Source organism: Rhinolophus ferrumequinum, chromosome 19 (assembly GCF_004115265.2).
Source record: "Rhinolophus ferrumequinum isolate MPI-CBG mRhiFer1 chromosome 19, mRhiFer1_v1.p, whole genome shotgun sequence".
NCBI classification, from domain to species: Eukaryota; Metazoa; Chordata; class Mammalia; order Chiroptera; family Rhinolophidae; genus Rhinolophus; species Rhinolophus ferrumequinum.
In genome coordinates, this window is record NC_046302.1 from 59,879,086 (window position 1) to 59,904,847 (window position 25,762).

General features: G+C 42.1%; 1 protein-coding gene across 1 annotated transcript in view; it reads left to right on the forward strand.

The window, feature by feature from the left end:
* The window catches only part of ATP9B (ATPase phospholipid transporting 9B (putative)), a 169,036-nt gene that overhangs the window by 50,705 nt on the left and 92,569 nt on the right, over window positions 1–25,762 (forward strand). Inside the window, exons 8-10 of the mRNA XM_033087134.1 lie at window positions 4,756–4,850; window positions 18,249–18,329; window positions 24,592–24,667. Of these exons, the coding sequence (XP_032943025.1) occupies window positions 4,756–4,850; window positions 18,249–18,329; window positions 24,592–24,667 (252 nt within the window). The remainder of the gene's footprint in view (window positions 1–4,755; window positions 4,851–18,248; window positions 18,330–24,591; window positions 24,668–25,762) is intronic.

Genomic DNA, 25,762 nt, shown 5'->3' on the forward strand with positions numbered 1-25,762 from the left:
TAAAGATAAAAGTACATCTGCTTTCCTTAAACTTATCATTTACAACCTCTCCCACCACTGTTCAATTTTATCTTTGTTTGTTTTGATAGTAATCTTTTATAGTATTATTTTACCCATTTAAAATTATTTTTACCATTTAACTGTTAAATAACCATGTTATGTCAGCTGCTTTGTGGATACGTGATCTTGAATAGATCCATTAGATATGAAAAAACATAACCAATATCACTTCTGTGGGAAGAACCCACCATTTGAAGTTCAGGCGCTGCCCTTACTGCAGCCGGTAGGTAGTTGTGAACTTGGTGAGATTGTAACCTATTTCCTGTCTATGGTAATCTTCGGATTTCTGTGTCTGCCTATAAAGTTAAAACCCGTTTCAGCACTGATCAAGAACTGTTTCAAAGTAGTGTAAAACCTTGTGCTGAGTGTGTGTGGCTGTGGCGGTCACTGTTGAAAGCTGACCTGGCACAAGGCCATGTTTTCTGGATAAAAGGGAAAAGGCCACGAGCTGGTTATTGATAAAATGAAGTGCACAAGTGGGCGGTCGTCCGGCAGGAGCTGCATTAGTGTCTGCACCTGCGTGGGTGCACCAAGCGTGCATGGGCCGGGAGTCCTACAGGAGGGTGATGGATAGGCGCCAGGCCCAGTATCCTGGAGGGCGGCCCGGAAATACGCTTGTGAGAAAGTACAAGGGAAGTAGTCTCTGCTCGGCAGGTGTTCCAGCTAACTGCGTTTCTCTAGTGCAGTTCTGGCTTTTGCAGTGTTTCTTTTTACAAAGAACAAATGTTTGTGTAATGCTTTTGGTTGATATTTTCTATGTGAATATGTTTAAAACTTAAAATTTTGCACTAATTTTTAGAGCACTTTAAGTTTACAAAATCGTGAGAAGGAGGCAGATTTCCCACCCACTTCCTGCTCTCACGCAGCACAGCTTCCCTCATTATCGGCGTCCCCACCAGACTGGAACATTTGTTACAGTGGATGGACCTGCCCCCGTGCACCGTGATACCCCACAGCCCATGGTTTCTACTAGGGTCACTCTGGCGTTGTACAGTCCGTGAGTTTGGGCAGATGGATAATGACCGGTATCCACCACCATAGTGCCACACAGAGTGGTGTCACTGCCCTAAAACTCCTCTGCGCTCTGCCTGTTTATCCACTCCATCCCTGGAAACCACTGGGGCTTGTCTCCATGGTTTTGTCTTTTCCAGAATGTCATATAGTTGGAATCACACAGTGTGTAGCTTTTCAGTCGGCTACTCTCACTTAGTGATGTGCATTAACGTTTCCTCCATGTCTTTCCATGGCTTGATGGCACACTTCTTTTTAGTGCTGAATAATTCTGCATTGCGTGGACCACAGTTGACGCATGTACGTACTGAAGGACGTGTTGGTTGCTAATAAGTTTTGGCGATTGAGTAAAGCCAGTATAACTTCTGTGTGCAGGAGATGTTGTGGACATAAGTTCCCAGCTCCTTTGGGTAAGTGCTAAGGAGCGTGATCGTTGGGTCATATGGGGAGAGTGTTAGTTTTGTGAGAAACCGCCCAGCAGTCTCTAAGGTAGTGGCACCGGCTGCCTCCCCTCAGCAGTGACTGAGAGTTCCTGTGGCTCCACGTCCTCGTCAGCACTGGGTGTCATCTGTTCTGGATTAGATGTGTAGATTCTCACAGGCGTGCGGTGGTGACTCCTTATTGACTGAACTTGCATTTCCCTGAGGACATATGGCGTGGAGCCTCCTGCACATGCTTGCTTGGCCTCTGTATATCTTCTTGTTCGGGTCTTTGGCTCATTTTTTATGTGCTGTTTTCTTCATGAATTTTAAGAGTTCTTCGTGTATTTTTGATTACAGTCCTTTATCAGATGTGTCTTTTGCAAACATTTTCCCTCAGTCTGTGCCTTGTCTTCTCATTCTCCTGAGATTGTCTTTCACAAAGCAGTCGTTTTTCATTTCAAGGAGGTCCAATTCATTGATTCTTTTTTCATGGACCATGTCTTTGGTGTTGTATCTAAAAAGTCGTCTGCATACCCCAGGTCACCTAGCTTTCCTCCTGTGTTACCTTCGAGGAATTCTGTGGCTTTTACACTTTGGTTTGTGAGTTAATTTTATGGAGGTCTGTGTAATAAGGTCTGTATGTAGTTTCACGTTTTTGTGCATGGATGTCCCGTTGTCCCAGAACCGTTCGTTGAGGAGAGTTTCTTCACTCCGTTGTATTGACTTTTCATCTTTGTTGCAGTTGACTGTATTTGTGTGGGTCTATTTCTGGATTCTTTATTCTGTTCCATTGATCTATTTGTCTGTTCTTACACCAACACCACACTGTCTTGATTACTGTAGTTGTAAGTCTTAAGGTTAGTGAGTGGTTTCCTTTTTGAAATTAATGTATTTTTTGTTGCTATGTTAGAATACACATAAAATAAAATTTAACGTCTTAACCATTTTAAGTGTACAGTTCAGTGGTATTGAGTACATTCACATTGTTTTACAATCATTGGCACCACTCATCTCCCGAACTTTTTATTCTTACAGAGCAGAAACTCTATACCCATTAACAAATAACTCCTTGCTCTCCCCTCTTCCCAGCAACCACCGTTCTACTTTTTGTCCTTAGGATTTTGACTATTCTAATAACCTCATGTAAGTGGAATTATATAGTATTTCACTTTTTATGGCTGGCTTATTTCACTTAGCATAATGTCTTTGAAGTTCATTCATGGTGTAGTATATTACAAAATTTCCTTCCTTTCTAAGGCTGAATAATACTCCATTGTGTGTAGATACCACATTTTTTTATCCATTCATCTGTCAATGGACACTTGGGTTGTTTCCAGGTTTTGCCTGTTGTGAATACTGCTATGATGATGGGGGTACAGACAGCTCTTTGAGACTCTGCTTTCACTTCTTTTGGGGATATGCCCAAAAGTGGAATTAATTGCTAGGTTATATGGAATTTTTTTTTTTTTTTTTTTTTTTTGAGAAACCGCCATAGTGTTTTGTGTGGAATATCTTTCTCCATCCTTTCACTTTCAACATCTCTGGATCTAAAGTGAGCCTCTTATAGACAACCTATGTTTGGATCATGTGTTTTTATCCTTTTGGCCGATCTCTTTCCTTGACTAAGAGTTTAACCCATTTACATTTAAAGTAATTACTGGTAAGGAACAACTTCTTTCATTGTGCAGTTTGTTTTCCATTTGCCTAAGCTTTTTTGTCCCTCATTGCTGCATTGTTGTCTGTTTTAGCTGATATTTTGTCGTGAAATATTTAACTTCCTTTCTCATTTCCTTTTGTGTACACTGTATAGCTGTTTTCTTTGTGGTTGCCATGGGAGTTACATTTCGTATCCTAAAGTTGTAACACCCTAATTTGAATTTATACCAGTTTAAGATCAATAAGAAACTCTGCTCCTTTATAGCTCCATCCCCGTACCTTTTGGTTGTTGATGTCACAAATTTACATCTTGATAAATTGTGATCCCCAGAAAATAAACTAATTATCTTTAATTCATTAGCCTTTTAAATGATATAGAAGACAAGATTTAGAGATACAAACTAAAGTTGCAGTAATTCTAGATTTTAGACTAATAATTGTTTTTTTCTAAGGAAAATGCAGTTGTTTAGAAGGTGTTCACCTTGTCACTTCACCGAGGTATACACATGCTTGTGTGGCTTTTTGTAACTGTTTTATTTTACAATTAAATGTTTTTAAAACCTCCGAGGTCACTAAATTCGATTTGTGATTAAACTACTAATTTGTTACCTTGTTTTATATGCTTCCTTTCATTTGGGGGAATTGCTTTTTTAAAGTTGGATGTAATTTCTCTTTTTAATTATGTAAAACATGTGATTTCAAAGCAAAGAGTATAACATAGAATGTATTTAGAAAGTTGCAGCTTCCATGCCAGTCCCTCCCCGTTCACTTCCTCCCTCTTGGTGTTACCCCGACGTGTGCCCACGCACACTCTCTTCCCCCTTCCACCCTTGATCTTAAATGGAAGGTGTATTCTCTGCAGGGTTTTGCATCTTGCTTTCTTCCTGTAAGAACACATAGCTGAGAGATCTTTCATTGAATACGGAGGTCTTTCTCATTTCTCTCTTCCTTTTTTTTTTACTGCTACATGTGCCCCTTTCAGTCAGTTGGTTTTTCTCATCATGTTCCCAGCTCTTTATTATAAATAATGTTGCATGTTTGTCTCCTGTATATGGCATTATATACATATAAAACATGATATTTTACCTTGGGATAGATTGTGAAAAGTGTTGTGACTGCATGGCCAAAGGGTAAATGGAGTTTTGACAGTTAATATTTTTTCATGTTAAGATTTAGGGTTTCCAGTATGTAGCAGGGTTTTAGCATTTTGGCTATGCTTTTATTACTGAATGTGTGTTTTGTGATGTACGTCAGATATTTTATTGGCAAAGTTATATCACATTCTTGGATATTTTTGAGTATTTACTTACTGTTTTGTTATCAAACATGAATTAAAGGTAGAAATGATCAGTGTAGTCTTTCTAAAATGAAGCACAATTCATATTAAGCCCTAATAGGCAAGAACACGACATAGGTAAGTGATTAAAGAGTTCATGACTATATCTTTTCAAAATGAGCAAACTCATTTTGTGAATCAATAAATAAAGGCTTTTAAGGATTTTTGTTGATGGGAATCTCTAGATATATCATTTCTGAATCCCAATGTGCCATGGAATTTTTGTTTTTAAGTCCTGTAACTCAGAAATTTTTCTTCTTTAATTCCAAGGTTCATGTTTTATTCGAACTGATCAACTAGATGGTGAAACCGACTGGAAGCTGAAAGTGGCAGTGAGCTGCACACAGAGGCTGCCAGCTTTGGGGGTGAGCATCATAATTACTGTACCCGCTTATTTTTAGTGGTCGTTTCTGTGTAGTAAGGATGGTTCTGTTTATACCAATTAACTTATTTAATGCATTGATGATTTTAAAAGATAATTTCTTCATTACCAATGAAGGATCATTGACAATTATGCCAAAATAATTTCTGTGGTGTCTTAGCACATTCTAATCTAATACTGTGGTAACTCTGGAAATCAGATTGTCCCCCAATGGTGGGACAACTTGAGACTCTATAATAACGATGGCAGTAGAGTGAAACTCCTGGAATCCTGCAGCTCATGTGTGTGGATATCAAACTATGAAACCAGATATGGCAGACCTGTATTCCATTTTTCATTCTCCCCTCCTTAGACACACAAGTATTTTTACATCGCCTGTTTTATGTCGGTACATCTTGTACTCTCCATCAGTCCCTAGCTCAGAAGGTACTGTTGACAGCTGCCCAGACTGCTGTTCTGGATCAGAGTTTCTCAGTCAAAGCCAGGGAGCACAGCATGCCAGTCAGATGACTTTTTCTGTGGGCTGCTAATTCTCAGCGTTCTGCGATGGTTTCTTTAAACTCTGTGGTTTCTTTAAAATTTGTGTGGTCTGGGTTAGTTCTGTGTTTGGTAGAAGGCAGATTCTACGGGACCCGCGGAAGAAAGCAACAGAGAAGTCGGTGTTGGCATTGAGTCTTGTACACCAACCACCTGACCTTCTCCCCTTCTCAGTGGGCAGGAACAACTGGGTGCCTAGGGAGTCGTTAGGTGACAAGTTGGGGCAGCGCTTTATTTGTGTCATTTTGTAGGTGTGTAGGTATATCTCATTTGGTTTGCTTTTTTGTGATGCTTCATAATGCCGGACATTATCTCATGTGCTTTGGTGCCATCTGTGTGTCCTCTTCGGGGAAATGTCTGTTTCTGTCTCTAATGGCTTCTGTGTAATTCCCTAGAATGTTCTTTCTACTCGGTCATGCCATGTGCAGAGAAGACAGGTAGCTCCCTTATTCCGGTGTGTATCTCAGCCTTGCAGTATTACCAGGCAGAGATGGCTGATGCTGCCTTAAACAGAAGTGGAGAAACCATTCATCCTTGTCTTTTCCAGTCTTGGGAAACAGTCAGCCTTTTAGCATCATGTGTGATGACAGCTGTAGGTTTTTCCTCGGTTCCGCTTCTCAGGGTGAGGAAAGGCTTTTCGTTCCTAGTTTGCTACGAGGTTTAGCAGAAATGGGTGTTGGATTTGTCAAAGGCTTTTCTGTTTCTGTTGCGGCAATCATACATTTTTCTCTGTCATCTATTAATCTGATGATTTATATGGGCTGGGGTCACCAAACCCCATTTGGTCCTGCTCAGTGTCCTTTTCATATGTTGTAGGATTCGACTGGCTAATATTTTGTGAAGGATTTTTTGCGCATATGTTCATGAGGGATATTTGTCTGTATTGAGTTTGTTACAATGTCTTTGGTTTGATATCTAAGGGTATGCTGGCCTCAGTAAATGAGATGGGGAAATTTCACCTCCTGCATTTTTTTTGAAGTATTTGGTACAAGATACTTTTTTAAATAAATTGAACAAATTCACCCTTGAAACTGTCTGGGCCAGGAGTTCACTTTGTGGGAAATTATTTAATTGTCAGTTAACTTTCTGAGTTAGATAACAGTTAATCAAAATTTCTGTTCATTGGAAATTTGTGTTTTTCAATGAATTTATCCATTTCATGTAAGTTGCCAAATTTAATAGCATAAAATTCATAATATTTGATTATTTTTTCATGGTTGTAGGTCTCCTTTTTCATTCTCAATATTGGTAGTTTACATCTCTTTTCTTCTTGGTCAGTCTAGCGAGAGGTTCATCAATTTTAGTGATCATTTCAAAGAACTTGCTTTTGGGTTCATTGATTATTATCTGTATACATTTTCTGTGTTACTGATATCTGTTGTGATCTTCATTTCCTTCATTCTACTTATTTTGTTTCTGATTTTCTTTTCTTGCTTAACTTCTTAAAGTAGAAGTTAGACTCTTGATTTTATACTTGACTCTCTTTTGTTACAAGCTTTTAGAGCTAAAATCTCCTTCTAAGCATTACCTAGCCTGTATCACACAAATTTTTATATATTATTAAAAATGTTTTCTGATTCCTTTATGATTTCTTTCACCCCTCATTTACTTGGAAATATATATTGTTTATTTACCAAATAGTTGGGGATTTTCCTGATGTCTTTTTAATTTATTTGTTATTTCTTTCTGTTATGTTCACAGAGTGTATTCAGTTCTACTTCAGTTCTTTCCTACGTATTGACTTATGATTTGGCCCTGCATGTCGTCTCTCTCAGCCAGTGTTTTGTGTGAGCTCAGAAAATTTTTTTCATGTGCCGTCACCTTATTACTTAAGACATCTAGCTTACACTTCTCATACTGTTTGTTCTAACAAATTAGTCTTTATCATGAGACGTTCTTGCAGCCTGTTGACTTCTGATGTAATTTGAGCCAGTTGTTGGGTTAGGGCTCCAAGTGCTTGGTTGCATATTTCCTCCTCCTTTGTGTCCTTTTTCTTTTCTTTAGCAAGCATCCTCAAGTAATCAGTCTCTCCAGGAAGAAAACGGGAGGTAAAGATCATGAATCCTAAAGGACTGGGAGGATTTCTCTTGGCTGTCATGCTTGGATGGTGGCCCCATCCTGAGTCTTTCCCTCTGAGCATCACTTCCAAGAATTCTTGAGTCTGGACTGGACACCTGGAAGCACTTGCACTGAATAATCAGTGGTAGTAGGTAGTTTTGCTAAGAGGAGTAGAAAAGAAAGTGTGGCGTTAAGCCACTCTATCAGAGAGAATTTGTTGGACAGCAAAGCCCAAGACAAAGCAGACAAACAAGTGCTTGTAGCGTATGCTTGAACGGGTACAGAATTCTGGGAAAGTGGAGCCCAAAATGGTGAGGGTGCCCTGCATGGAAGAGGTAGAGATGTTCCATACCTTGATGTGGCGATGGGCATATACACGTATTCAAATGCATAAAATTGTACACTTTAAACAGACACCGTTTATTGCACGTAAATTATGTCTTAAGAAAGTAGTGTAAATGACACTGTTATGATCTACGAGGTGCAATCAAACAATATGGTGAATGTTTAACCTTTTCGCTATAGGGTTCGTCTATAGTCAAATGATATTTCCATGCCGCTGAGTGCGGTGTTGGACTTTACCCCACGAGTTCAGTGTTCCAGAAATGAAGTATAGGAAAGCAGATGTACATTTTTCTATGTTTCTGTGTTTTTCAAGAATGAATAACAATAGGAAATTTTTATACTTTAAAGTAATCATTTCTTTTAATAAAATGTAGCACCTTAACTGTATTTACTTAAAATATAAATACTGTAATTATATTCTGTGGATTTCTCACACATTTTGGAGAATAAACTTGAAATCAGTTAACACAGTGAAAAGGTTTTAAATAAAAAAAAATTATTACAGTAAAAGACACATTGCTGTTAATTCCCCTAAAAATACTCCTGCTTGTTTCTAACACATTTATCCCATCGTTCTTGCCACTTTCTGAAGCAGTTCAGGAAATCCTCTTTCGTGACTATCTTTACTCACAGTTGTGCTGTTGTGGCTGCTTCGATTTCCTGAATCATTTTGACTTTGGGGAAGAGCCAAAAGTCACACGGTGCCAGATCCAGTGAATAAGGTGGATGGGGACACACCGTAATGTTTTTATTTAACAAAAATTGCCTTACCGGGAGCTATGTGTGACATGCAGCATTGTCATGATGGAGGATGATTCGCAGCACACTTTAAAATACACCTTCTCTCAACCGTAGCTCACACCTGACTGACGGCACCAAACAAGTTGAAACTTGTCACACACTGTTACTAAGGTTTCACGCACCGCTTCCCTATTGAAGATCCCTGCCTTTCCTTTGGATGGCACGCAGCATCAGCATTTACTGGATTTTGTGATCACAACGGATATACAGCAATTTCTGTCAAATAAAAACATTAGGGTGTGTCCTCACCCATCTTATTCACTGGATCTGGCACCGTACGACTTCTGGCTCTTTCCCAAAGTCAAAATGACCATGAAGGGTAAATGTTTTGAATTGATTCAGGACATGGAGGCAGCCACGACAGCGCAACTAAAGACACTCATGAAAGAGGACTTCCAGAATTACTTCAGAAAGTGGCAAGAACAATGGGATAAGTGTGTTCGAAGCAAGCGGGAGTATTTTGAGGGGGATTAATGGCAATGTGTCTTTTACAGTAAGAAATTTTTTAAAATTTAAACATTCACTATTTTTTTTATCACACCGCGTATATTTTTGAGTATTCTTGTGATCACAGGAAGTGATCTTTTATCATATAGTATTATAAGGATATTTTTTTCATTTTTATTAGTGACACAGATGTATAAATTTTAAAATATTTACAAAGTTATAGTGCACAATTCAAATAATTCTAATGTACAATTGAAATAATCCTAATTAAAAATTTTTATGGTTGATACTCTTTGATATGGTGGGTGATTAAGCATTTGGATTAAGTAATTGTGTGGTAAATGAAACAGTTTTAAATTTTGATGTGACCATGAAAGCAAAAAGCAGCATGTTCTAGAAAAAGGAATTTTAACTGAATTCCTGGTTCATCAATCAAATTAAATTTGTAGCTTCATATAATGTGGCATATTATGTGTATATTTCTTTTCATAGAAAAGAAAGCTCTAATTTCATTGTGGATACAGCAAAGCAATTTGGTTTCTCATTTAATAGCTTACATTGCCCATAACTGTCACTCATTTTGACTTTTCTGTCTCTAATGTAATGGATTTGGGGAATATTTGGTGTCATCCGCTGTTTTTCACTTCAGCAGATGAGCAGTGTGTCCATTGTGACACCAGGAATAAATAACCTTACAAACCTTAGAGCTTTTCCTAAAAGAACGGAGGACACCATCGAGAGTAACCTCTGCGGTCCTGTTGTTCCCAGAGCACCTGATGTGATCAGAGAATTAGCGTTTCCTCAGCCTGGAATAATGGGGGCACTGCAGCTCCTGTCTCAGCAGGCTCGCTCCTCGTCTCTGCAGTCGTCCAGAAGGCACCCATTTCAGGCACTGGAGACATTCGGGAAATCCGTTTCTGCCTTTTGTGATCAGGCAAATGTATTAACAACAATGAGGTCACCGTAATTTTCAATAAATCATGACTTGCTGATTTATTTCAAAAGATCCATAGAGCAGTAAACAATACCATTTACATTTAATTAGTTTTATTGAACGAAAGGCAATTTTATTTGTAATGAACCACATGTTATGATTAAGGATGTATTTTAATGACCTTTAAGTAATGCGAACAAATGTTGCCCTTGACCTAATAGCAGAGGCTTTCCTACATTATTGAAAACTTCAGAATGATTTTTAGATTATCATGAAAAGCTTCAAATGACATGCTCATTATTGTGCCATTTTTCAGTCATTTGATGTCTAATACACCAGATGAAATGCATTTCCCTAAACGTTCGAGAGCATGTGCAAATGAGGACTACTGTTGGCGTGCTCTTTATTTCCGTGTCTCCAAAGGTAGTCTGTTCTGTGCATGTTTTATTTTTTGAAAATTTCTGTGACAGTATAGTACTTAAGTAAGTGATGACTGATTCTCAAATTTGCCTTACCCTAGGAGTCATTTGGGTGCTTGTTAAACATTCTAGTCGTATTTTCATACGTCTAAAATTATATAGTGTATTTCTTCTTGTGCAAACTAGCTTGACTTAATTAACTTGAAAATAACTTTTTATTAGTTAATGTGTAGTCTAAGCTGCAATAGCAGACCCCCTGTGGAAAGCTGGTGTGCTCACCCTTTGTCTCGTGTAGCGTCTCTATTTTCTAGAAACACAAAAAGCAATCAAATGTACTTTCCAGGCCCCCTTGAAGGTATGTGATGAGCTTTCCCAAGTGAAATGAACTCTCAAAGAATTTGTAAGTCCGGAACAAGGACGAGTCATGTTTCTGCCCGTTGGGGGTTCTCTGCTGGCAGGTGCTTCCCTGGACTCACGGGCAGTTGCTGCGTGGAGGGCAGCGGCCTCCACACCCCACAGTCCCAGCTCCATCCGTGTGTCTTGAAGTCAATAGTTGCAACAATATTTTCCACGGAGGATCATTTTGGTAACATTCTATGAGTAAATTTTGGAGATTCTATCATGAGCCTCACCCCCTCCTCTCATGTTGGAAGTATCTTATTGCCTATGTTAAATGCCTTTCTGCTCTGAGGTCTAGAATGGTTTCTGCTTCCTGTTTCTATACCTGCCCCTGCCCCACCAAATCCAGAGAGATGTCTTTTCTCCTTCACTCAACATCCCAGAGGTGGGTGGTCCAAGGCTGAGAAGACGGCTCTGTCATCCTTGTTATGTGACTTTCACCTGTCCCAAATGCCTGCTCCCCCTCCAGCCTGGCTGGCAGGAGGGGCAGGGCGTGGAGTGTGCTTGTGTCTCACACGTGGCACACATCACTTCTCATCACAACTCATTGCCAAAGTGAACCCCATGGTGAGAGTTCACTGTAAAGTAAGGTGCTGGCTGTATTCTCCTTCGGGAGCACGTGCCTATCCAGAGCTCGGACACTGTGTCCTTACATGGATGGAGCTAGGAAGAGGGGTGGAAACACCCTCCGTCGTCGCACGGCTCCTCATTTGCCTTCTGCTGACTTTCTTTGATCGCTTACCCATCTTAAGGGCCAGTGTACACCGAGACTTTGCAGCCCATTCTACTCAGGGTTTTCCGGCCCTCAGAACTGGGTGCTCCCTTCAGATTCGTCGTTATGATCACCATTTTTATTAGAATCCGTGACTTCACACTAGTTCTTTAAGTAACTTTTAAGCAATGTGAAAATGTGTATGCTCTTTACACATCTAGGTCAAAGTAGGAAATAAATGAAATGTATGCAGCAAAATAGTAAATGTTTCTTCCAGAAATGAAGGGAGCCATGTCACTTTTAGACTATTGCTTGTTTTCCGTTAAAGAGTATTATCTTTGAGTGATGATATACAAGGTGTGATCAACAAATACGGTGAATGCTGCTGCCGAGTGCCATCCAATGAAAAGGCAGGGATCTTCAGTATGAGAAGCGGCACATCAAACCTCAGTAACAGTTTGTGCTGAGTTTCAACTTGTTCGGTGCAGTCAGTTGGGTGTGAGCTACGGTTGAGAGAAGGTGTGTTTTACAATAAATCTCCATGACGACAACGCTCTGTGTCACACATCACTTCTGGTATATGGTATTTTCTGTCAAATATTATAAAAACATTATGGTGTGGCCTTACCCACCTTCTTTACCAGATCTGGCACTGTGCAACTTCTGGCTCCCCAAAGTCAAAATGATTCAGGACATTGAGGCAGCCACAATACCACAACTAAAGACATTCACGAAAGAGGACGTCCAGAACTGCTTCAGAAAGTGGCAAGAACGATGGGATAAGTCTGTTCGAAGCAACGGGGAGTATTTTGAGGGGGATTAATGGCAATGTGCCTTTTACTGTAATAATTTTTTTATTTATTTAAACATTCACCATATTTTGTGATCACACCTTGTACAACCCACCCGTCGGGCTCCCACCCACAGAGGAGATCTGAAAAGGAGGAGGCCTGTGCGTACAGCGTGGGAGCCCACAGCCATCCTGCCCCCCTTTTCTGAAGGGTCATTGGACACGTGTAGAAGCAACAGGAAAGGGGGAGACCGTGTACATTGAGAAACCAAGCTGAGGTGAATGAAGCGTTCCAGGAGTGGAATCTTTAGAGGGTTTTAGAAATCTGAGAGGGTATGACACTCAGAATAGAAGCCATGAAAAAAGATCAAGTAGAAAAGGAGACCTCAGAGAAGGATGTATGATTGCTGAAACAAAAACAGTTAAATAGGACTAGAAAAAGGATTGTTCCGCATCCCTCAGAACGGACGCCAGAGGTGGGCACAAATTCATGATCACCATTTCTAGCCTGGTCCTTAGTACCTGCCGCCTGTTGTCATTTTGTGTGTGTGTTTTCAATTGCGCTGGGGTAAAATTGGCAGTTTTGTACATAATTAAGCTGCACCCTTCCATACACCCGGAAACCATGACCACAGACAACACAGTAAAGTGCCTGTCACTGCCACCCTGTCACCCACTCTTGTGCCTCTTCTCAGTGGCATTGCTCACAGACTTCCCCTCTCCTGCATTTCTGCCCCCCCCCCGCCCCGCCTTTCTCTCGTCAGATGATCTGGCCTTACAGAGTAAAGGGATGCTATCAAATGGGAACTCCTTCGGTTTCCTACCTATAAATGAACACCACAAGCCGTATTGGTACCAGTTTCCCCCCTTTTACCTATCATTATAATGAAGAACCAGTACTTCTCTTACCTGTGGATAATTCTCCCTAATAGCTTTCACCTAACCCTGCTTTTCAGAGACTTCAAGCTGTCACTCACTCCCTGCCCTCTTCCTAATCTCCCTCCAACTCCCATCCCCATTCTCGGCCCTCAGGCCTTCAGCCTCTTCTAGTGTCTCATGTGATCCTTCAGTTCCTTCCTCAGTTTTAGGTTAATTGAATATGTTTGGAATTCTGTTTTACTTTATCTGTTGGCTTTTTAGCTATTCCTCTTTGCCTTTTTTACTAGTTGCTAGAGATTTCAGAATGCATTCAACTAAAAGTCTTGTGAAAAGTTGAAATTGTATCACTCCACATAGCGTGTAAGAACCTTGTCATTGAGTAGATCCGTTTACCCTATGCTGAACATGTATTGTGCATTTTCGTATGCATATATTTTTACATGCAGTTGTATACTTTCTATATGCATTATGTCTACATATTATAAAGAAAGTAAGTGAAAAAACAGGACTTTAGTTTTCCTTTTGATAGTTGCCATTTTTGTTCTTCCCCATTCCTTCCTGAAGGTTTGCGTTTCTATCGGTGCTACCTCACTTCAGCCTGAAGAACTTCTGTTAGCGTTTCTTGTGGTGCGTGTCTGCTAGCGAGTTCTCATTGTCGCTGATCTGAAAATACCTTTGTTTCACCTGTTTTGTGAAGGATATTTTTGCTGAATATTGAATTCTGGGTTGGCAGGGTTTTTCCCCCTCCAGCACTTTAAATATTTGTCTTACTGTCTCCTGCTTCCACTATTTGCAATGAGAAATCAGTGTTACTGTGATAGTTGTGCCCTGTATGTAGTGTGTCATTTTTCCCTAGGTGTTTTTGAGATGTTTAGCTTCGTTTTTTAGCAGTGAGACTTCAATATTTTTACATTTTATTCATCCGTCCAGGTCTTTTCTGGGCTTCCTAAATCTGTATTTATCTTGTCAACTAATCTGATATATTTTCACTCATTGTTTCTTCAAGTAGTTTTTCTTTCCCATTCTCTCTCTCTACTTTTTCCAGGAGCCCAGTTACAATTACATATCCATTCTCAAAATCTTTTTTCTGTGTCCTTCAGATCCATTACCTCTTGACCTATTTTCAAGTTCACTGATTCTAATCTCCCATCTGCTGTTAAGCCCAGCAGATACTGTATTTCAGATATTGTATTTTTCAATTCTAGAATTTCCATTTGTTTCTTTTTTCTTAAATATGTTTTCTTTTTCTGTGTTGTATTTTCCTATTTGTTCTTTGGGAGAATGTTTTCCTTTGATTCTTTGAGACATTATAATAACTGGTTTGAAATTCTCATCTCTTAATTCTGTCTGGTCATCTCAGAATTAGTCATTATTGAATTCTTTCTTAAACAAGGATCTTGAGTTCTTGTTTCTTCGTATGTCTAGAAATTTGGATTGTATCTTCAATAGTTATTGAAGACACTTTGTGGAGACTCTGGATTCTGTTAGGTTCTTCTGAAGACTGTTGTGTTTTTTGTTTGGTTTTAACTTGTCTGAGTCAGACTCCGAACTCTGTCTTTCCTGCAGCGGGCGCCGCTGAAGTCTCTGGTCAATTCTTCAGCCGCTTGACATCTGCGCTGTGCATGAGGATGTTCAGGGTCAGAGTGACTTCTCACAGCTTAGGGCCCCTGCTGAGGCTCTCGTTTCCAGCCTCCCCTCTCCTCTCTCTCACAGCTGCTTGTGGCTGTCTCAGTCTCTGACATCTGGTTCTTTATCTGCAAGTCTATGATTGTCTGTTTCAGCAGTCCCCATGCTCAAACTTTTTGCTCCAAAGCAAAAACAACAAAACAGAAAACAAAAACTGTAAAAATGGCACTCTGTGTTGGGGGACTTTCGAGAGCACCCCCAGTTTTGATGATTCCTAGGGGTGAGGGGGGGGGGTCTCAGGACTCAGCTACTAGCCTGCTCATGGCCATGAGTTCTTCCAGTGAAGGGACAGAGCACAGGTGGCAAAGGGAGAAGTGCCTGGGCGAATCTGGACGACACTAGGCAGAAGCACCCCCAGAGCCCTCCAGGGGACTGGTACAGGCTGCCTCAGTCCCCCAGCCACAGGTGGTGAGAACACATGTGAAGTCCTGTCCTGGAGGGACGCCCAGCAGGTTGAAGTGGCTTTCACTGGGGGCCATCCCAAAGGCACCAGAAGGAAAGCAGGTGTTTGGCATAAACCAGGTTGTTTGAATAAACAGTTCAGGTACAGTGAGCCTTTCTTATCTGGGGAGGGTGGGATCCCTCCTGAAATCCATGTCCCCATAACCCAGCCAGGAGCCACCCTTCCTGCAAGCAGGCTTTCCGAGGCCTCGTGTGTTATTAACTTTTGCTCACAGGCCACTCCTGGACCAAGGCGTCTTGACAGCAGAAGTAGCAGAATTATTATCACAGGACTGCCCTGCTGAGTGAGAGCAGCCTGCACTGTTGGTGTCAGGATGCCCCGTAGGGTCCTGGCTGGAGCCAGGGAAGACAGCGCCCCTGCACCGTAAGATCCATCTGAGAAAACCCAGCTGTCCCCTTTGCATTTCAAGCTGTAATCGCTTGCAGAAGCTCGCACAGGCAGCGGTGCTTTCCTTTGCAGGGGCTGGGGGGAGCGTGTGAACAGATGGAGAGGCAGAGACCACCGAGCCCTTGTCCGTCTGCCCACCCAGGGTCGGGCTTGTTTCCTCTCTGTTGTCACGGCATCGTCCGAGCCGTCCCAGCTCCTGGTCTTTTCAGTCACCCCTCCTCCCTTTAATCTTGGGAGTGGCCCCGAGCAGCCCATGTGCTTGGGGACAGCAGCCCTGAGTACCACACTGCCTTTCCAAGGCCTGTGTGGGAACAAGTGAGGGAAGCGGGCCCAGGCCCGTGGTCCTCTGTTGCAAACTCAGCTGATCCAAGTGCCAACTGCAAGGTGACAGCTGTGAGACACCCCTGAGACAGACGGGGCTGTGGAAGGGTCACCATCCTTGTAGTGGCCTCCCATTTGCAGGTTTGGGCAGGGGTCACAGGTTTGGGCTGATAGCGGCTCGATTTCAGATTGCCCACCGGGGCACGGGCCCTTGATGGCAGGTGGTTCCAGTGACCCCAGCGGCCAAGCCAGCGGGCAGTTTTCATAGCTGATCCCTCTAAGGGGTCTGAATTCAGCACCCGTCCCAGGTCCGAGGTGTGTCTGTGAGGCTATCCCTGCACTCAGTTTGGCACAGCTCTTGGCAGACCATGTCGGGTCCAGCATAGGGTCCACACCGTGCCCTGAGAGCTCTGCCTCAGGCGTGGCACCAGCACCACGCCATGTGGGAGAGCAGTCGTCATGTCCAGGCGCTGGGGTGATGGGAAGACGACGCGGGTCTCCTACCCTGTTTCAAGATGGGAGCCTGCGAGCTGCAGTCTGCTCTGTCATCAGGCAGCCTTCAGCCCGCTGCACGGTGTGGACTGCTTCTCTGCTGGGTGGTTAGTTCGCTCTTCTCCTCATTCACTTTGTTAGTACTCAGCAGATTGTTCCATGAGACCTGCAGTCAGGTCTCAGAACTTTCCTTAAATTTAGAAGTCTCTTTCTGACTGTCCAGCGAGCACTCGCATGACCTGGGCACCTGGTGGTAAGTTGTAAGTGCTAGTGAGGTGGAGGGGGTCCTCCTCAAGGGGCGGCTGGGAAGTAGACAGGAGAGGACGCTACCACTGCCGAACGTGCCACTGCCCCCTATGCGGTCTGTAGGAGGTGGCAGGGAGAGAGCGAGGGACACAGATTCTATAACCCTTCATATGTAGACGCTAATGTCACTATCTCATTCGAATATCAGCCCTTTAGTACAAGTCAGACTTGTTTAACTTCTGTATTGTACTCATCCAGCTCCCCGATAGCCAGTTAGGGATATTTTTTAAAAACAACTGAAATATCAATAATTAGAAGATTTTTAATATCAATGATTAAAATCCTAAGAAGCTCAAGTATAAACAGTCTCCGTCTGTGGGCATAATTCACCCAGTATTATTTGGGTGCATGTGAGTTGGCTCCGTCTCTTTCCATCCACGTTAGCATTTGCTATCTGGTTACACCAAACCTGCAGTCGTATTCCAGAACTCAGATGAGCTTCGTCTCTGCACACGTTGGGGTTTTGTCCACAGTGTCAGATGTAAGCTGATCACTTTGGATGCAAAGTCACCCTTTCCTGGGCTGTCTGGTGGGTAGCCCAGTGAAAACCCTGCATGGGCTACGCTTTTGTCAGAGTCCAGGCAGACAATGACCTTCTAGTATGTATGTTCTTTGTGACCTCCTGATAAAAATGATTATGCATCACTAAAAAAATGAAAGTTTGTTATAAATACGTTGTTTGCTTAATGTCACTTCTGTTATTTTAATAAAACTAAACTTTCTGGACCAGGGAGCATAACTTTTATAGTGATCTGAAAATTAGGTGCTCAAGGGCTTGTCTGTGGAGTCTTGCTGATTAAAGGTCCCACGTGGCCAGTAAACAGGGTCACCTAAAGGGTGTGTGTTGTGTGCTTCAGAACTGCCCTTGGGAAGGTGGCGATGATTCGAGTAGTGACCGCCTTCCCACCCGGCCGCGTACGTGCAGGTCACGGAGCAGCATGCACTGTGTGCATGGCTTCAAGGGAGGCAACAGCTAGAGCAAGTGCAGTGGCTGCTGCGACAAAAACATGAGCAGAACGAGGCCTTCGCTACATGCGATGGAAGACTTACACCCCACGGAGACTGAATTCTCTGCTGCTTGTGCGACTTCTGATACTCACGCGCAGCTCCACCATTAAAACTGGAGCGGGGCTGCGCCCGCCATGGGGATTTATCAGCCCTCCCAGCTGCTTTCGACACACACCTGTGAGTAGGTAGCAGTAGTCTGAGAGAATGGAGGAATCGCCACATCTCTGCTGAGCTAAAATGGTTTCTTTTCCTAGTTTATGATGTCGGCACACAAAGTAGAAGAAAATCCACCATCTCTTTTGGTAAATAACACATAAGAATATTAATTGGTAACTGAAGAATTTTTGAGAAATGTTGCTTAATTGTAAGTAATTAATGTAGATACTGTGTATTCCAGGACCTCTTTTCTATCAACGCTTATGTTCACGCTCAGAAGCCGCTGATGGATATCCATAGTTTTGAGGGCACGTTTACCAGGGTGAGTTACGTCTTCTGTTAAATACAAATATGTTCCTTGTGTATGTAAGTTAAAAATAGCAAACCTTTCCTTTAGAAGAGCAATCAAATCAAGAATAAATTGAAATAGAAAATTTGAACTAAAAAGGGAAAAACCTACAAAATGTTTCAAGTTCTTAAATTTTCCTGTATCAGATATCTCCTTGGACACGTTCAGTACATTTCTTTTCTGTTTTTTAGCATATGTACGCTTGAGAAAGGCGTTACATTGAAGTGATTTAGCTATTTCACTTTTGGCTTTGGATAGTAGTTACTGTACTGTGATATCACGTCAGTTCTTGATTTTTAGTAACTGGTGAGATGGGTGCATGTGTGTCTGTCCGTGTCCTTACGTGCGTGTGTGTGTGTGGTTATCATGGTGTTTGGGCAGCTTGAGGGCCCCTCTCCCTCTGACTGGCTAATGGGACGTGGAGGCCCAAGTAACTTCTGATTTGAACCTCTTATGATGCTATTGTAATTGCTTTATAATGCTGAAGGGATATTAGTGTATGACTGTAGTTCACTTTTAATTGCCACAGTTATTTTTTTAAAGATTTTTGTTGGTACAGTCAACTTTGTTTCAGTCTTGGTCACACACACGGACTGGCAAGCAGTTACCATTTCAGAAAGCATTCACTGAGGCGGTGTCACCTGTCAGATCCTGTGCCGTCTGGGGGTGCAGAGACGAGGACACCTGCGGAGGAGGCGACACTGCTTTGTCACCGCACCTCCAGCAGCAAACACGCCAGGTGTTCATGGAAGCAGCAGGGCGGTGTCCTGGCAATAAATGCTTTGTAGCTAGTCCTGGAACAGATAGGATCAATTGTTTTGCATTTCTGCAAAGATGTTTATGAAAAGAAAGCATGTTCTTGTTAAAGAACTGAGCGTACGAGAGAAGAAGTCCTACAGAAAGGCCGCCTGAGTGCAGTGAGCTCCGAGTCACCGCCTTAAGCACTGTTAGCATTTTGGAACATTAACTGCTTTCTTCCTCTCACACTTCTGCTGCTGATAGTCGGACACCTTTGCTAGACAGCGTGTGGACGTGCATCGACGTCAGAGTGAGAGCAAGTGAGGCGTGGCTGAAGAGCCCAAGGCCGCAAGGCTCCGGCCCCTGGGGCGCATGCGACTGTGTCATCCAGAGGTGTGTGACCGCATGTGAGGGAATGTCGGACTGTGTGCGGCCGAGCATGTGACGGATTCCATCACTGAGTGTGTGCCTGAGTGTGTGCGACTGTGGGACTGAGCCCGCACATGTGGGGGAAGGGAGACCCACCTGAAGATCTTGTAAGAGAAGGAAGCAGCCACTTACGGCCTTTCAGCTTAGAAGAGAAATGATAATACTCATGTTTGTAAACGTCTCTGCTCTTCCTGGTCGCCTTAGGATAGTGACAGTCCCCTGAGTTTGTCCATGTCCCCCCAGTCTCCCCAAGTCTCCTACAGGCCAACTGAGAGCGATGGGACCACCTGTAGCTCACGCATGCAGCTGCCACGTGAGAAAGAAAATGCTGCAAACCCCCATTTTCCCTGAACGGGGGTCAGCTTCAGTGCAGAGAGTGGGGCGCCCGGGATCCTGGCTCCATTGGGCGTTTCCGCTGATTTGAGAGACGTTGCCCTTGCACGAATTGTGACAGTCATGTAATTCCGATGGGCAGCCTTTCATTGCCTTCGTTTCGTGTTTCTAACAAGGTCCTGTTTCACTCCTTTTAAATAGATTAGCCTTGAGTCCTGAATTATTTAGATGGTAAACCTTTATTTTTGTGTGCGTTTTTCAAAAAGGATGGAAGAAAGGAAGAAACATGCTAAGTAACTACTTTTGTAACTAGAAAGTGGAATTTAGTCTAATTACTAAAATACCAACTGAACTTTTCAGAAGTGATGTCTGCTTCTGTTCTTTTTTTACAGTATACAGTGTATAGTGTGCAGAGGAGGAAGCATGTTTATTGTGTTGGCCTAGATGGGTAGCTAAGAATCAGCACAGTAATTCAGTAGCCATACCTGTGTTTTGTTGCCTTTGCAGAGTCTAATATGCGTGTGGTCATTGTGAACAATCTTTCTTTCTACTTAAACCGTAGAACAAGGTCAGTGGAACCTAACTTACTGACTCTGTGACCTTTTGTGATACGGACGACTTGTGTGGTTATTACTGACATCATTCATTTCGCTTATTGGTCAAGGCACAGTTATTCTCTCTGAAGTTTGGAGTTGAAAACTGTAGCCCGTTTTGAAATGTTAGCAGTACTCATAGTCCTTTAACATGATATTCACATTTCATGTTTTTTAAAATTCATGTTCTGCTGTAATTTATTTTGCAAACCATAGCACACTTACACTGTTCATGTCTTTTCTAGTCAAAATCCTGTCCTTTTCAAAAGCAAATCTTTATTGTTTGTTAAATAGGGTACACTATGGAGAAAACAGCTTGAAACTGTAACATTTTGCATCCCCCCCCCCCCCCGCAAAGCATATTTTATCTTTTCAAACTATAGCATTAAGGAGAAGAAAACCCGAAGAGAAAGTTACTTAGAGATCATTTCTTTCCCATCTTCCCACTCTTTATTCTGTACTATATGGTATTGGTAAAGAACTTTTACAATAATTTTCTCCATATAAGAAAAATGTTTAACGTTTAAAGTCCGGCATTGTTATTACAGTTCTGAAAGGCACTATGTAGTGTGTGTTTCTCAGCACACACCTGCGTTAGTGATAGAAGCATTGACGTTATTAAGTAGCTGTAGAAGAGCAGTGGGCGAACCAACTAAATTTCTAAGACTAAATAGTATAGAACTTTTTATTTCCAGTTCAGAAAGGCTTATGAAATTTTAATAATTTTTAATGCCCTTATTTCTCTTGGAGTTTGGCACAATGTGAAAATACTAAGAGATATGCATGTGTTAATAATTTTTAAATTTCCCTATGAAGGAGTGTTTTAAACTAATAAAATCGTGCTCATTTGTGCTTCTGTGGTCAGTTGATGGTGGGTGGCTGCAGGCAGGAGTCCTAAAGGAGGAGTGAAAGGGGTGGGAAGGGCCGCTGGGAATGAGGGAAAGGTCCCACGTTTGTTCGTCCTTCCCTTCATTCACTTACTAGACACACTGTGCCTGTTCTGGGATAGGTTTCCGAAGGGCAGGGTCAACACCACAGGCACATAGCTCACAGTCTGGGGGGGTAAGTAAACACGGGAATTGCAGTGATACAGTGGAAATGATTCAGAATTCCTGTTAGAGAATTCTAACTCCCGTTAGAGTATCCCAAGTGGATACTCAGTTTGCCTGGTTGTGGTTAAAATTCCTAGATTAATGTGCATGTGGACCCCATTTGGAGATAGGAGTGAGGACACGTAGATTTTCATGTGTCTCCATCAGTGTTTATCAGAGTTCCATGCTTTGAACTTAACATGAGTTGTTTTTTAAGAAACACCACCCACCTGTGTTTTAAACACCTAACAGCATCATGGTCGTTTCGTCGTATTGACAAAGTCTGAGAGCTGAGGGAATGTCTCGTTTGGGTAGTGGCCTTCTTTTTATTTTTAGGGCAATACCAAGGAGGCTGAGGGAAGATCCTCAGGGTCCTGAGAGTCAAATACTGAACTTGGTGCTGGAATGCAGTGAGCGAAATGACCACTGGTCTTCCGTGCGTACAAGGCAGTTGTGAGCCAGACCTCTTCCTCGAATTAAATTTAATGCATAACTGTACTTTATAAATATGTTCAATGCTAGGGAAATACTTTGGAAACGGTTAGGATTGGTTTAGATTTTGTAACTCCCAAATAAATCAGAGAATCAAATATCTAGCAAATGTCTTCCAAGTAGCTAGCAAAGGGGCCAGAATTGACATCATTTGAAAAGGGTTTCGGGAATGTATGGAAAGGAAACACCAGGGGCGCCAACGGCAATTTCTTACTTGCATTTTTGAAAATGTGTTTTCAGTTTCTTCCCTCCTTTTCAAATTACTTTGGTTTCTTTGTTATCTTAAAATATATCCTGATAGCAGATTATCAGTGTTTAATAAAATAAAATTCTACATGGAGGTGACCTGATTTGAAGGAGGACTCACAGCCATGTCAGGGCCGTGTATGGTTTGTCACCCCATAGAGACATAGAGATGATTTGCTACCATACTTGATGTCTTCCTATTTTTCTTCTACATGCAAGACTTTTGTAATCCTCTAATGAGGCTTTTGTAATCCTCTATTCTAGAAAAGTTTTCATAACCAGAATTGAAAGGAATACTTTATAAACTGTGGTTTCAGATTTAGACAAAAAGTTCTCAGATTTTAAATCGTTATTTCTATCTCTGAACATAAACATGAAAAATGTAGAGATAAAACTAGACTGTACATTATTTTTGTTGTGGTATTGATACATGGCCATGTTTGATATCTACACATAGTTAGCAACATACAACTTATGTTTGAATTTTTGCGTAATGAAAAATATCCAATGTAATAATATATATATTTAGTGGTTATCTGGTTATCTTTATTTTTTTAAGTCATTAACATTTACTTATTAAACTTACTGGGGTGACATTGTTTAGTAAAATTACATATGTTCCAAGTGTACAATTCTGTAACCCATCATCTATATATCACATTGTGCGCTCACCACCCAGAGTCAGTTCTCCTTCCATCACCATATATTTGACCCCCTTTCCCCTCTTCTACCACGCCCCTACCCCTTTACCCCCTGGCAACCACTAAATTGTTGTTTGTGAGTTTTTATTTGTTTGTCTTGTTCCTTTGTTGCTTTCAGTTTTATATCCTACATATGAGTGAAGTCATATGGTTCTCAACTTTTTCTGTTTGACTTATTTTGCTTAGCCTAATAATCTCGATCCACCCATGTTGTTGCAAATGGCAGTATTTCATCTTTTCTTACGGCAGAGTAGTATTCCACTGTTTATATACCACATCTTTATCTAATCATCTACTGAAGGACACTTTGGTTGTTTCCATGTCTATTTTTAAAGAGCAATTTAAGAGGTATTTCACCTTTATAGATATAGATATAAATTGATGCATATTAGTTTTTAAATAATATTCACAGAAGCATTTTTTCTTCTTATGAATATGATACATTTGAAAAGCATAACCCTTGTCCTTAACAAAAAGCAGGAGGATATTCTGCCACACCTACTAAATAAGTGTTGATGAGTTGATTTGTAATATGTCTGTGCTAATATTTTACACTTTTCCAGGAGTATTGGAGTTGTTTTCCAGGAGTTATTAATGCACATATTGGAAGATATAATTTTAGTTTGCTGAACCAAAGTTACAGTAATACCAGCTTTTTGCTTAATAGTTTTTGCCTTTTTCTTTAAATGTATTAGTCTCTTAAACCATGCATAGGACAAAAAGTGCAGTTCCAAACCACTGTTACCGTAATACCGGCTTTTGTAATTGCCCAGGTATTTGCCTTTACTGAGATCTTTATTTCTCCATTCGGCTTCCGGTTACTGTCTAAGTCCTCTCATGTCACCTACAGGACACCTTGAGCATCTCTTGGAGGGCAGGTCCAGTGGTACAGACTCCTCAGCTTTTGTCTATCTGGAAATGTCTGATTTCTCACCTACTTTTGAGGGACAGTTTTGCTGGATGTAGGATTCACGGCTGACAGCTTTTTCTTTTCACATTTTGACTGTGTGGCCCACTGCCTTCTGGCCTCCTAAGTGTCTGATGAGAAATGGGCAGTTTTACCAAGGATCCCTTGTATGTGACGAATTGCTTCTCTCTCGCTGCTTTCAAGATTCTAACTTTGTCTTTGTCTTTCGAAAGTTTGGTTGTAATGTATCTCAGTGTGGGTCTATGAGTTCATCGCACTTGGGTTATGTTGAGCTTCTTGGATGTTTGTATTCATGCCTTTCATCAAATCTGGGAAGTTTTAGCTATTATTTCTTTAAATATTCTCTCCGCCCTTTTTCTCTCTCTTCTCCTTCTGGGACTCCCACAATGAGTGTAATGACCCATTTTGTTCTGTCCTGTCCCACAGATCCCTCAGGCCCTTTCAATTTTCTCCAACCTTTCTTTTTTTCCTTTTCTCAGGTAGATAATTTCCATTGTTCTATTTTCAAGTTCACTGATTCTTTCTTCTGGCTACTCAAATCTGCCTTGAATCCCTGGGGTGAATTTTTCCCCCCTTTAGTCGTACTTTTAGCTTGAGGACTCTTTTCACACTGTGGATGTCTGATGTCTGAGTAATAGAAAAACTGGTAATTTACTGTTGTTTTCCTTTTCTCTCTCTGAATAGGAAGACAGTGATCCACCCATTCATGAGAGTCTCAGCATAGAAAATACTTTGTGGGCAAGCACCATTGTTGCATCAGGTAAGCAATTAGTTCTGTTTTCAGAGTGAGTTCTCTCTCTCTTATATAGGCAATGCTTTGTGTTTTTGAGTGACTCGAGAAACAAGTGTTTCTCAGAATCCCTTGCATTATGTGGGGACCTTATTAAACATCTAGTCCTGTTTAATGGACGTGGCCAGGCCTGCGAGTATGATCTCAGACAAACCCAGGGTGAGGCTTGTGCTGCGCTTCCTATACTGCGCTGAGTCGCAAGGCCCGAAGCTGCACGGATCACACCCAGCGTGGTGCAGTGCAGGGTGCTTGGCTCGTCTTGACCTGTTTCTCGACACACCTGCCAGTGTGCCTTCCTGAGAGTCAGCTCAGCAGACCTAGGGAAGTACGTGGTGATGTTGGAGGGCTCTCGTCTCGCCTGATTGATCCAACAGAATTCGTGGGTTGTCTGTGGGAGAGACAGTGTCAGATTAGGCAGGGGCCTTGGGAAGTAGGTCCTTTAAAGGCCAGGAGGGAGGTTCTGAATTTTCTTTTGAGTGAAATGGAAGATATTGGAGTATTTCTAGTGGTAGAACAGGAAGGCCACCTAAATTTCCACTTCAGGAAGCAAATCTCTCTGGCAGATACTGAATTCTAAATGATTCCCAGCCTTTCGGAAAGTAGATGACCTTGCTGATGGAACCAGGTGTGAAGCTCAGTAGCAGGCAGCAGGCAGGACGCTGGTGGGGGCACAGACATGAGGGGACCTCCCGGCAGGGTGGCCTGTCTTCTCTGTGTCGTCTTAGAACGCGTCTACTCGTCTGCTGCTGGTGTGTGGACTCTCCGTTCCAGACCAGGCTGAGCCGATTAGGGCGGTCCTTACGGAGACTGTGCTCAGGAGCCAGGGGCCAGGGAGACAGGAAGAGAACGAGACAGATGATTTCAAAGATTCTCAGTATCCCAGGAGCAGACAGAGGGCTCTGAACACAAACAAGCCGAAGACCTCCCTCGGGGGTTAGGGGCCTGTTCCTCCGAGGAGACATAATGCAGACGTGACTGGAGAAGCTGGATGGCAGCAGGGAGCTGTGTGTGCGGGGCTCTCGGCAGCTGTGTGAGGCCTGGTGCTGGGAGGGACACAACAGACCC